Source organism: Scylla paramamosain, chromosome 7, assembly GCF_035594125.1.
Source record: "Scylla paramamosain isolate STU-SP2022 chromosome 7, ASM3559412v1, whole genome shotgun sequence".
Classification (NCBI taxonomy): Eukaryota; Metazoa; Arthropoda; class Malacostraca; order Decapoda; family Portunidae; genus Scylla; species Scylla paramamosain.
The window spans coordinates 28,514,441-28,528,910 of NC_087157.1; the positions used below are offsets into that span (position 1 = coordinate 28,514,441).

General features: G+C 39.6%; 1 protein-coding gene across 1 annotated transcript; it reads left to right on the top strand.

The window, feature by feature from the left end:
• Positions 1-11,127: 11,127 nt before the first annotated feature.
• Positions 11,128-14,172, top strand: LOC135101803 (hemocyanin subunit-like). The gene is made up of 3 exons (XM_064006097.1): positions 11,128-11,286; positions 11,945-13,465; positions 13,576-14,172. Exons 1-3 carry the CDS (start codon positions 11,208-11,210, stop codon positions 13,995-13,997), a joined length of 2,022 nt encoding a protein of 673 aa, XP_063862167.1. The 5' UTR covers positions 11,128-11,207; the 3' UTR covers positions 13,998-14,172.
• The last annotated feature ends 298 nt before the right edge of the window (positions 14,173-14,470 follow it).

A 14,470-nucleotide genomic window follows, 5' to 3' on the forward strand; every position in this document is an offset into this window, starting at 1 on the left:
CTTCCGAGTCTTTAGGCCAGCGAGGGCATGGAAAACATCACTGCGAAGAATTTTAATAGGTAGCATGAAGTAGTCAGAGGGAGGAACAAGCCCTGAATCGTCCGAGATAGAGTTTTTAGCAAAGGTCTGAGCAAAGTTTTCAGCTTTAGAGATAGATGTGATAGCAGTGGTGCCATCTGGTTGAAACAAAGGAGGGAAAGAAGAATAAGCAAAGTTATTGGAGACGTTTTTGTCTAGATGCTAGAAGTCACGAGGGGAGTTAGATCTTAAAAGATTTTGACACTTTCTATTAGGTAATGAAAGAGTTTTTGGCAAGTTGGAGAAAAGACTTGGCATGGATCCGGGAAGAAATATAAAGTGCATGAGATTCTGGTGATGGAAGGCTCAAGTAACTTTTGTGGGCCATCTCTCTATCATGTATAGCACGAGAACAAACTGTGTTAAACCAAGGTTTGGAAGGTTTAGGTCGAGAAAAAGAGTGAGGGATGTACACCTCCATGCCAGACACTATCACCTCTGTTATGCGCTCGGCACACAAAGACGGGTCTCTGTCACTGAAGCAGTAGTTATTCCTGACTGGGATCCTGAGGAGGGATTGGAGCGATATGACAAGATACAGATATGAAATTGTGATCGGAGGAGCCCAACGCAGAAGAGCATAAGCTGAAGGATTAATCTCCAAAAGTTCATTAATAACCTACGTATATGTTACAAGACATCTGTATACACTAATGTTGCATATAAAGCCTTAAAGAAGGGCAATAAATGAAAAAGCTGCGAGATAAAAAGAAATGTGTGAAATGGATGCATCATGAAAATGCATTACCATGCAAGTCTATCTCTTCAATAATTATAGTTCTTTCTTAATAACACTTCAAAGGTGGAATTGATATCTTCAGCAACAGCTACCCACTATTTCGCCATAGGAAAGGGTTACTTTTATTCATAAATTCAGCTCTGTTGCTATAGAGAGGAAAAAAATGAGTTGGACTGTGCAAGTAAAGGAACATCTCACACATCAAACGAGACAACGAAAGTACATGTTTGTGAATTAAATATATAGAGACTTACCTAATTCTAAAGATAGCTGTCATCCATTTTTAGAGGACTGTTGGACTGGTTAAGGTACTTAAGTCATTAACAAACGCCACACGTTATCAATATATGACATATAAAAGAGCTTTGGGTTATGAACAAACCAGCTTCAGGAAGGCTCACAACACCCTTGACAACACACTGACACTGGGCATTTCATTTCTACATCAATAGTGGCAAACAACTGTTCTGTATTTAGATTACAAGGAAGCCTTTGACATTATAGAAAGAATATCAGTTTGAAAATGTTAAACTGCAGTATTGAACATGTATAACTCGGAACATTTAATTAGAATGGGTAATTTCATAAGGCTAAAAAAAAAAAAAGCAGGTAGTTCAAGTAATAAAAGTTACGTATGAATTATATGATAAAATAAATAAAAAAAAATTTTCCCATTAATTAGCTGAAACCATTATATATATATATATATATATATATATATATATATATATATATATATATATATATATATATATATATATATATATATATATATATATATATATATATATATATATATATATATATCACGTTGTATGGGTGCGAATTCTGGAATCTTGAAAGCACTGGGCAGTTAAATATAACATGTAATAACTTTATGAGAAGACTATTGAGAGTCAATAAATACACACCACTACACGATCTATAACGAAATAAGGGCAAAAACAATGGATGAATATAATAATAATAATAATATTTTTTATGTACTTTATGTACGTTTACCAAACAACTGTATGACCTAGCCGTCTACAAATAATCTTAATTTGCGGAAATCAGTTGTTTGCTAAACATCTGTAAAATAAACAATGTTATTCTTTGTGTAACATATATTAAAAGTACTTGGTTAAGGGAAGCAAATAAACTTAGAAGTAGCAATACTTATAAGCAAGTATGGAGGGGAAGGAAGAAACACACAAAAATTTAGTTTCTGTCAATTACAGAATAATTGTGGAAGACAAGGAAATGGAAAGTTATTTGCTGAGTCTACCTTAGAAATATTCTAAGACAATAAGCAAATTTAAATTTGCTAATCACTAATCACAATTTACCAGTTGTGAGAGGAAGATATGACAATACAAGAATAGAAGACTAGATGTACTCTGTATGATATGAATGACGCGGGATAGGAAATCCAGTACCTATTTGAATGCCCTTCTGTCAATCTCTATTACTATATACAACTGAATATTTATGAAATATTCATATAATTTTCTGGTAACAAACCCAATGATATCTTAAATTCAGCCAAGCTCCTTAAATAAATGTTTTAAGAAAAAAATTATTTTTCTTCAGTTTATGTTGTAGGCATTTCTTTCGTAACTATCTGATTAATGACGGAACAAACAAATGAACATTGTTAATTTTGTTCTTTCATCACTAAGATACATTATTATTAACTGGCATGTGGTACTCTTATAACCGGTTCGAAGTCTGTGCGAGTAAATAAACCCTTCAAACCATTTGAAAACACACACATACACACACACACAAACATGGAGATACTACTAAATAAGCTAACGTGCAGATATTCATACAAATAAACAGGGACTGACGGACAGCCAGATAGATCAAGCGCTCCTTCGTATCGACCGTATCGACTTAGAGGAAGACTAAGGTGGTGTCCTACTGGTAGCGGAAAGGAATGGCGGGCTCTTCTGCGGTTCACCCTTACATCACCTCTGATTAATTCAAACCTGCGCTGTTTCTATAATTATACATGATTTTATACACACATTTTCTGTGACAAATTATGTAATACTTACAAATTTGAGTGAAATACAATGAAAGGAAAACATCATGCCCATCCAATAACCATCATTAAATCACTTATTCATCGACTATACCACATCCACACTACGAACAACCTCTCACCTCTACCCGCTCATGCTACATCCACTACCACACAACACATTGCAAGGAAACTAGGGAATGAAGAAAAATCGAAAGGCAAACTCATATCGACGACAGCCACTGTCCATTATCACTGCCAGACATTCGTACGTGCTCGAAGGCGGGTTCAGGTCACCACAGACAATTGTCGATGATGACACTGATAGTCTCGGATTTTTAAACTGGATCTAGGTGGAAGGCTGGGAGCCAGCGATATTGGGTACGACACAGACAATGCTGCGTCACTTCAGCTTTGTCGGGTCTAGCGTGAAGAGTAGATAAAGACACTCTTAACGATTAGCATGACCGCCAACATAACTGTAATCTTTATCTGACTTGTTGCACGTGTGTGTGCATCTGTGTGTGTATAATAATAATAATAATAATAATAATAATAATAATAATAATAATAATAATAATAATAATAATAATAAAATTATTATTATTATTATTATTATTATTATTATTATTATCATTATTATTATTATTATTATTATTACTAGGTTTATTAATTTTCCAGCCATACAGCTGACACTCCATATGTTACATATTAATTTACATACTGACATAGTTACAAACTACATCTTAATAATATATTAATCTTAAGGGTCACCCCGTGTGTATTTTGCTTTTCAGAGTTTGTTTCTCCTACGCAGCGGGTCACAACTCCCGACTTAACACCACTAATCACTGCTAAGTGAACTCCAAAGAAGTCCGCCCAAAGATTTCTGACCTGTGTGTGTGTGTGTGTGTGTGTGTGTGTGTGTGTGTGTGTGTGTGCCTCCTGTCGTCACTAGTGTATGGTTGTGAGTCCTGGATTGATGCTGACGTTAAACCTGTAGTTAAGCTTTATAACTGGGCACTGAAACAACTGTTAGGGGTGAGAAAAACTACTCCTAACGTGGTGTGTTATGTCGAGTCGGGTTATCCATCGCTTCCTGACCTTGTGAAATATAGACAACATAAGTTTTTAAAGAAAATGTGGGATGAGAGGTCCAGTATGAATGATGATCCACTATCTTTTGCAATGAGAAAAGTAATAAACGAGAACACGAATATGGGCAAGTGCGTGAAAGAAATGATAAGAGGGGAAGTACCTGACATGTCTGTGTTATTGGAGAAAGCGAAGTGTTGCATCAGAGATTCAGGTACATCAAGATGTATAGTGTATAAAGACATAAATCCCACATTATCCACACACGAGATTTACACTAAGAGGCAAATCTTAAATGAGTTTCATAGACTGGATTTTACAAGGTTTCGATTATCTGGCCACACTCTAGCTATAGAAACAGGGCGATGGAATAGGCGAGGACGGGGCCGCTTACCGCTGGAGGAGCGGCTGTGCAGTTGTGGTGAGATACAGACGGAGAGACACGTACTGGATAACTGTACTCTCACCCAACATCTAAGGAATAACTATAGATACGAAACAATGGAAGATGTATTTACAAAATGTACAACTAGCGAGATGTGTAATGTAATTTTCGATGTACTTAAAGTATATAAATAAGGAAATTTAAATGAATGCGAATAATTTGTATGATATCTGGTAATGTCTATTTTTGGGTAGAAAAATTTTTTTTTTTTTTTGTATTTTGGGAGTTCTTTTGCTGCATTGCAAGAATATTTATTTAATGATTTAGAATATTGTGGACTACAATTATTAAAGGACTACTGCTGTGGATATTTTTTTGTATTTTAGTTTTTGTTTTAGTTTTGTTTGCTGTAATATGATTGTGTAGTCAATAAATCTATCTATCTATCTATCTATCTATCTATCTATCTATCTGTGTGTGTGTGTACAAATGCTTCAGGTGTGCCCATAAAACACCAAGTTCTCTACTATGATATTTCTGGCAGTGAAGCTTTTCAAAATTAATCAGCAACCACCACAAGCTATGTACTCTCTTCTTCTTGGTATTCTACTCTATCATACTTGTTTTTTAAGTACTTTTTTACTATCTTCTATTTTCCAACCTGTTTTGCATTCACTTCGCAAGCAGACTGAACACGTGTATCTGTATCTTTGTGTATACATGGATATCATGGAATCTCACTCCCACCCTGTCTTGAGTGTTGCTAAAGATTTATTCAGATTAATGTTCCGTCTTGAGACACGAGTCGATATTTTCGTATTAATTTATCAGCTTTTTTATTAAATTCAACGATTTTCATTGGTATTCTGACGAAATTTTCGTTCATATTATTTCATTCTTTCATTACTTTCGGAAAATTAGGAAAGCACAGCCTCATTTCCGTTTGAGACTTTCAAATAACTACAAAAAAGTTATCTTGCCCCTTTTCCATCACAAACAAGAGATTATGAAGACAAAACAAAATACGCAAAAAAAAGCTAATAATTTTTGGGGGGTTTGTTTGTAAGTTTGTTTTTTCTTTGTTTTTCTACTACTGTAAAATAACAGCAAGATTTATAAAAACGAGTAAATATCGAGGCTGAAATTTTACTGGTTTATAAAGAATGAGATCGCTTTTAGTTGCCTTGCTTAGCAATATGAGATGAACTCATTTCGGTCATCAGAGTATAGTGATATTTTTCCTGGTGATGGCAACTGAATGAAAAAGGTAAAGTACTTAACTGCACATGTACGATGGACAAAACTCTGAGGAACAAAACGAAAATCAATCAAGAGTTTTTTTTTTTTTTTTAGCAGTACAGATAAAAGATAACCGCGTCTGGGCGAGTATGCATTATTATGTACTCCAGTGCATACTCATTATTTTAGGCACTTGATAACTGCAGGTGACATCAGGTGACTAGTAAGTAGGACAAAACAATGAATGGTTGGACAGTCTAACTCAAAGCAATCATTGTTTGTTAATGTCTTCATCTGCCACATTTATCGAAACAACTAAATATAAATATAAATAAAAAATAAAGAAGCCGGTCCAATTAAAATTGATATACATGCAAATTACATATTTAAACACAAGTCATGATAAGTCACAATATGTAACGATCACGTGATCAGTTGTTTCAAATATGGACAACCTGCAAATATTCGTGACAGGTATATATATATATATATATATATATATATATATATATATATATATATATATATATATATATATATATATATATATATATATATATATATATATATATATATATATATATATATATATATATATATATATATATATATATATATAATAGTGATGGTCATCGCAGCGAATACAAAATGGCTGCAGTATAATACAGTAGAGGAAGCACGTCGTCTTCATGACTGCATCCTTTTCCAGAACCTTAAACTTCCCAGTTTTGCTCACTTCGGTGTCCAGTATGACACGCAGTATGCAAATGTATATGTGTACACACATGCATGTCTTTATACATAATGTTACAACACAATGCAGAATAACATACATACATACATACATACACACACACACACACACACACACACACACACACACACACACACACACACACACACACACACACACACACACACACACACACACACACACACACACACACACACACACACACACACACACACACACACACACACACACACACACACACACACACACACACACACACACACACACACACACACACACACACACACACACACACACACACACACACACACACACACACATCACCATGTTAATATTAATATGTGTGTGCGTATGGTATTGCGCAGTGTGTGTGTGTGTGTGTGTGTGTGTGTGTGTGTGTGTGTGTGTGTGTGTGTGTGTGTGTGTGTGTGTGTGTGTGTGTGTGTGTGCGCGCGCGCGTGTGCTTGTGTCTATATATATATATATATATATATATATATATATATATATATATATATATATATATATATATATATATATATATATATATATATTACAGGAGGAGACAGTAGACACCTGCCGAAACGATAATTACTCCCAGTGAGGTCTAAAGCACTGTTCAGGGCGTGCTGTGAACTTATCAATAAACCCAGCTGTGACCTCACTGAACGTTTCCCTTTGTGTCTCACTACACAACGGGGCAGTCACAGCCTGCCCTCTAAAGACAACTCTCTTCCTCCACACAAAACTACAAGCACCTAATAACACACACACCCTTCACTCAAAAATTTTAAATTCATCATGGCGACTCCTACACCAGCCTCGGAGTCCCCATCTGGGGAGGGGACCACAAATGTCCCCAGGTCGGACTGCCTTTCTATCGATTACCCTAAGTGTCTTGACACACCCCTCAACTTTTTCTTCATTAACTTCTGCAACATTCGCGGTCTAAGATCTAATTTTCAATCTGTACAACACCACCTCTCCTCTTCTAAACCGCATCTTCTTTTCCTCACTGAAACTCAGGTGTCTGAGGCAACTGACAATAGCCCCTTTTCTGTTCCCTCCTACTTTCTCTATCCTTATTTTCGATCCAAAGCTGGATGCTGCGTTTATGTGCGCAATGACTTAACCTGCTCTCGTGCCCACGCTCTTGAATCTTCCGAGTTTTCCACCATCTGGCTACGACTACAGAGTCACTCTCATACTAAATTTATCTGAGCTGTATACCTCTCACCTAACTCCTCTGACTATAAGAAATTCTTTGACGACTTAACTTCCAGAGTGGAGCACATTCTGACCCTCTTCCCTTTTGCAGAGATCTCCCCTTCACTGACCATCCTGGTGAACTAGCCTACAACTTTGCTATCCTCCATGACCTAGAGCAATTGGTGCAACACCCTACTCGTATTCCTGACCGGCTTGGAGATACGCCCAACATTCTTGACCTTTTCCTGACCTCTAAACCTTCTGCATATGCTGTCACCCTTTCTTCTCTGTTGGGCTCCTCCGATCACAATCTCATATCTTTATCTTGTCCTATCGCTCCAATCCCTCCTCAGGATCCCCCTAAGCGAAGGTGCCTCTGGCGTTTTGCCTCTGCTAGTTGGGGGGACCTGAGGAGGTATTTTGCTGATTCTCCTTGGAATGACAACTGCTTCCGTGTCAGAGACCCGTCTTTGTGTGCTGAGCGCATAACAGAGATGATAGTGTCTGGCATGGAGGTGTACATTCCTTACTCTTTTTCTAGTCCTAAACCTTCTAAACCTTGGTTTAACACAGCTTGTTCTCGTGCTATACATGATAGAGAGGTGGCCCACAAAAGGTACTTAAGCCTTCCATCACCAGAATCTCATGCACTTTATATTTCTGCCCGGAACCATGCCAAGTCTTTTCTCCAACTAGCCAAAAACTCCTTCATTAACAGAAAATGTCAAAACCTTTCAAGATCTAACTCCCCTCGTGACTTCTGTCATCTAGCCAAAAATATCTCCAATAACTTTGCTTCATCTTCTTTCCCTCCTCTATTTCAACCAGATGGCACCACTGCTATCACGTATATTTCTAAAGCTGAACTCTTCGCTCAAACCTTTCCTAAAAGCTCTACCTTGGACGATTCTGGGCTTGTTCCTCCCTCTCCTCCACCCTCTGACTACTTCATGCCATGTATTAAAATTCTTCGCAATGATGTTTTCCATGCCCTCGCTGGCCTAAACCCTCGGAAGGCTTATGGACCTGATGGGGTCCCTCCTATTGTTCTCCGAAACTGTGCCTCCGTGCTTGCATCTTGCCTAGTCAAACTCTTTCAGCTCTGTCTGTCAACATCTACCGTTCCTTCTTGCTGGAAATTTGCCTACATTCAACCTGTTCTTAAAAAGGGTGACCGTTCTAATCCCTCAAACTACCGTCCTATTGCTTTAATTTTCTGCCTATCTAAAGTTTTTGAATCTATCCTCAACAGGAAGATTCTTAAATATCTATCATTTCACAACCTTCTATTTGATCGCCAGTATGGGTTCCGTCAAGGCCGCTCTACTGGTGATCTTCTGGCTTTCCTTACTGAGTCTTGGTCATGCTCTTTTAGAGATTTTGGTGAAACTTTTGCTGTTGCCTTGGACATATAAAAAAGCTTTTGATAGAGTCTGGCACAAAGCTTTGATTTCCAAACTACCCTCCTACGGTTTCTATCCTTCTCTCTGTAACTTCATCTCAAGTTTTCTTTCTGACCGTTCTATTGCTGCTGTGGTAGACGGTCACTGTTCTTCTCCTAAATCTATTAACAGTGGTGTTCCTCAGGGTTCTGTCCTGTCACCCACTCTCTTCTTATTATTCATTAAAGATCTTCTAAACCAAACTTCTTGTCCTATCCACTCCTACGCTGATGATACCACCCTGCATTTTTCCACGTCTTTTCATAGACGTCCAACCCTTCAGGAAGTAAACATTTCACGCAGGGAAGCCACAGAGCGCTTGACTTCTCATCTTTCTAAAATTTCTGATTGGGGCAGAGCAAACTTGGTATTGTTCAATGCCTCAAAAACTCATTTCCTCCATCTATCAACTCGACACAACCTTCCAGACAACTATCCCCTCTTCTTCAATGACACTCAACTGTCCCCCTCTTCTACACTGAACATCCTCGGTCTGTCCTTTACTTATAATCTGAACTGGAAACTTCACATCTCATCTCTAGCTAAAACAGCTTCCATGAAGTTAGGTGTTCTGAGACGTCTTCGCCAGTTTTTTCTCACCCCCCCAGCTGCTAACTCTGTACAAGGGCCTTATCCGTCCATGTATAGAGTATGCTTCACATGTCTGGGGGGATCCACTCATACTGCTCTTCTAGACAGGGTGGAATCAAAAGCTTTTCGTCTCATCAAGTCCTCTCCTCTAACTGACTGTCTTCAGCCTCTCTCTCATCGCCGCTTATGTTGCATATCTAGCTGTCTTCTACCGCTATTTTCATGCTAACTGCATGTAGTGGTCTTTAAACTTACATAAGTTACCGATGAGGTGAAGAGTGGCTATCATGCAAAAGTACAAAGGCAGAGAAAGAAACGTGAAGCCCTGCTGAAAGGGATCTACCTCTCTGAGCTGATAAAGGCGCTCACATACATTTTGAATATCCTAGAAACAAGGAAAGATATTATAGTCATAAGGGAGACTAGGACGAAAAGCAAAAAAAATTATGGGCGTCTAGAGAGCAGAGAGATATAGGATGATCAAAAAATATATATATTATGCTAGGCCCCCCCCAGGTGTTCAGAATAAACATAGGCCTAAGACACTAGCAGTCTCGTGTATCAGCGTAACAATGATAGGGGAAAAAAAAAAAAGGAAACAAGAGAGGGGAAAGAAAGCAACTGAGAAGCTGGGAGGTGTCACCTGGGTCTTCACAAAAAGAAATAAGAGGGTCGCGAGGCACGGAGGAGACAATGATAAAATGACAAAAATAATAATTATAACTATGAAGTAACAAAATAGTTATCAGACGGTCGATGTGTGTGTGTGTGTCTGGGAGTGTGCGTGTGTCTGGGAGTGTGCGTGAGTGTCTGGGTGTGTGTGTGTGTGTGTGTGTGTGTGTGTGTGTGTGTGTGTGTGTGTGTGTGTGTGTGTGTGTGTGTGTGTGTGTGTGTGTGTGTGTGTGGAGGGACCATGTTAATATTAATATTTGTGTTTATATTACTACTTGTATCCAAATGTGTAAAATTCTTAGTTAATAATGATTCTTTTTTTTTCTTTTTTTCTTTTTCTTTTTACGTATTTACATAGATGTGATATTGCCAATTCAGTTCACTAGTATCAATCGGTTTTTTCTTTTCTTTTTGTCTTTAATTATTTATTTATTTTTATTGATACAGTACTGTCTGTCAAAGAGTTTCGGCTAGACAAGGTGTACCATGCTCCATAATGTAAGCAGCAATTTTTTACACATGAAATATTACATTGCGAAAACTATTCGTGTTTATAGTAATTACTTGCTATTAAAGGGAGCATTTTTTTTTTTTTTGTTACTTAAACCTGTGGTAAATTGCTGTAGAAATTCAGCTTAGCAGGTTAAAGAAATTACATTACAGTCAGATATCACTGATCACTGCCATAATTGACGCTGTTGGAAAAATTAATTAAAAAAAAGGGGACAGCTAAGCAATGCACTTCAAAAACCAGTGATGATCTTTAGATGATCCTTCTCGAATAACTTCAAGTAGTGCATGCGATTAAAATGTGAGTGGGTGGAGCACCACTGACTTATCGCCGAGTGGGAAGAAAGAAGCTGAGGTAGAGAAGACGCTGCTGGTGGGGCCTGCGAAGGGAGGCGTTGGGGGAGTGGCCAAGTGACAGAGGCGCCTCAACGGGTATAAATGGTCTGCGTGTCACCCGGCAGCTATTGTCTGGCACAGCAACAACCATGAAGCTCTTGGTCCTGTGCGCTCTGGTGGCCACCGCCGCCGCTTTGCCACGCTTCGGCATGCTGGCCGATTCCCCAGGTGAGTTTGATAGCTAGGCAGTGAACACTGACAATAACTGACTGATATTTTCCTAGTATAAGACAGTAAGAAATTAACACAGTCGAGGATACAAAGACATTGCTGCTTGTATTCAGAACTACAAGTTAGCCAAAGATTGAGAAACGAAGTGTGACAATAAAAAAAATAAATAAATAGATAAATAAATTCAAAAGGCAATTCGTTTCTCCTGCTATTAAGCACTACCTTCTTCAGTATTATTTTTTTTTTCTACGCTACAACCTCCAGATAATTGTCATAGTTACTTTCAGTTCAAATTTTATTGTAAATTATGGGCTGTCTCCTGTACAATATATCTTAATTCACGACCCCTTCCTTAATAATGTAGTCATTCAAAATATTCAATAACGTAATTTTTTTTTTTTATAACTGACAACACTATAAGCACAACCAAAACATTCTTAATTCACGTACCCTGTCTTAATAAATACCATATCAATATCATATCAATCAACAATCCTTAATCACGAAGTTATTCAGTCTCCTATAAACTGATACCTTCAAGCAGTGACAATGTTACAACCAAAATTAAATCATTCTCTCTCTCTCTCTCTCTCTCTCTCTCTCTCTCTCTCTCTCTCTCTCTCTCTCTCTCTCTCTCTCTCTCTCTCTCTCTCAGTTCTTACTGACGCCCCGAAACAGCATGTTATCAACGGCCTCCTCTGGAAGGTTTACGAGGATATTCACGATCCCGATCTGAAGAGCCTTTCCCAGACCTTCGATCCTCTTTCCGGCCAGTATGACGATGATGGTGTCTTTGCCAAGCGGCTCATGAAGGAACTCAACGAAAACCGTCTGCTGGAGGAGAAGCACTGGTTCTCGCTTTTCAACACCCGCCAGCGACAGGAGGCTCTCATGCTGTACAACGTACTCGAACACTCCACAAACTGGGAAACCTTCGCTGGCAACGCAGCCTTCTTCCGCACTCGTATGAACGCGGGCCAGTTCGTCTACGCTATTTACGCCACCGTTGTCCATTCTCCTCTGACACAAAACGTGGTGCTGCCTCCCCTCTATGAAGTTACTCCTCACCTCTTCACCAACAGCGAAGTCATCCAAGAAGCCTACAAGGCTAAGATGATGCAGAATGGTACCAGTATCAAGTCCTACTTCACCGGCAGCAAGAGCAACCCCGAGCAGCGTGTGGCTTACTTCGGTGAGGACATCGGCATGAACACCCATCACGTCTTCTGGCATATGGCATTCCCCTTCTGGTGGGACGACTCACACGAAAGCCACCACATCGAACGTAAGGGCGAGAGCTTCTTCTGGGTCCATCATCAGCTCACCGTTCGCTTCGATACCGAGCGTCTCTCCAACTACTTGGACCCCGTCGAGGAACTTCACTGGGACGACATTATCCATGAAGGCTTCGCTCCCCACACCATGTACAAGTACGGCGGCAGCTTCCCCTCACGACAAGACAATGTGCAATTCGTGGACGTGGCCGGTGTGGCGCAAGTGCGCGATATGGTGTTATTAGAAAACCGCATCAGGGATGCCATTGCTCACGGATATATCACCGGCAGGGACGGGACCGTCATCAGCATTATGAACTCTCATGGCATCGATATCCTTGGTGACGTGATTGAGTCATCCACTTACAGTCCTAACCACGAGTACTACGGTTCCCTGCACAACACTGCACATATCATGCTTGGCCGCCAGGGCGACCCTCACGGCAAGTTTGATCTCCCTCCCGGTGTTCTGGAGCACTTCGAGACAGCCACGCGCGATCCCGCCTTCTTCCGCCTCCATAAATACATGGATGCAATTTTCAGGGAACACAAAGACAGCCTTACTCCCTACACCAAGGAGGACCTCGAGTTCACTGGAGTCTCTGTACACAGCATCACCTTTAACAACAAACTTACCACCTTCTTTGAAGACTTTAAATACAGCCTCATCAATGCAGTAGACGACTCTCCTCAGGCACAGGATGTGCCTATCTATGCCGTTATACCTCGCCTCGCAAATAATGAATTCAAAATCGACTATAGAATTGACAACAACAACGAAAGAGAGGTAATGGCAACTATGCGCGTCTTCATGTGGCCTAAGTATGACAACAACAAAGTTGAATTCTCCTTCAATGAGGGACGCTGGCACGCCATTGAAATGGACAAGTTCTGGGTAAAACGTGAGTATTTCCTTGCACCTTACACTCAGTTACTGTTGCATATATAATTATCTAACTTTATTGGACATGAGTCAGTACCATGACGGAAGTTAAGAATGTTTCTCCCACAGTGTCTCCAGGAGAAAACTCACTAACACGCTCCAGCAAGGACTCGGCGATTACTGTTCCAGACGTGCCAAGCTTCCAGACTCTGATCAACAAGACTAAAGAAGCAATGACCTCTGGCTCCGAGGTCCGCCTCGAGGAGTACCACAGTAGCCTAGGGCTTCCCAATAGGTTCCTGCTCCCAAAGGGTACGACTGAAGGCATGGATTTCCATTTTGTGGTCTTCGTCTCCGACGGCTCCGAGGACATGGCCGTCGCAGGACTCCACGAGAGCACCTCCTTTAACCACTATGGCTGTCACGATGGTAAATATCCCGACAAGAAGCCGCACGGCTATCCGTTGGATCGCCGGGTCGACGACGAGCGCATCATCACTGGCGTCTCCAATTTCAAGGCCATGGACATCAAGGTGTTCCACACGGAATGAATGCATCCCACTAATGACAGAGACTCCATAAAGAATCATTCGCAGCCCATCATGCTGAGATGATCTCCTGACAATATTACACATTATTATCTTAATGATCATTAATTTGGTATGTACCCTGTTTATATGAAAAATCGTTATGTTTCTGATGAAAATAAATTCTTGCCCACTATAAGTTATACTATTTACAAATTTATATATAAAACTAAGCAAAAAAAGACCCTACAGTTAAAAAAAAAAATACATACAATTAAACGAGGGATAAATGACCTAAAAATAAATAAATAAGAAACAGCTGCCACGGAGAGATAGCTCATTCTAATCCCAATGAGTCATAGGTACAGAAGAAAGAGGAGGCAGACGAGAAGATCGCTGAAGCTCTGAGGACCAGCTTGCAGCCTCATCGGTTCGATTGGGCCTCGAATGGAATTTCAGGCTGCCATATTAAGTGAAGATCAGATCTAGTAAGAACA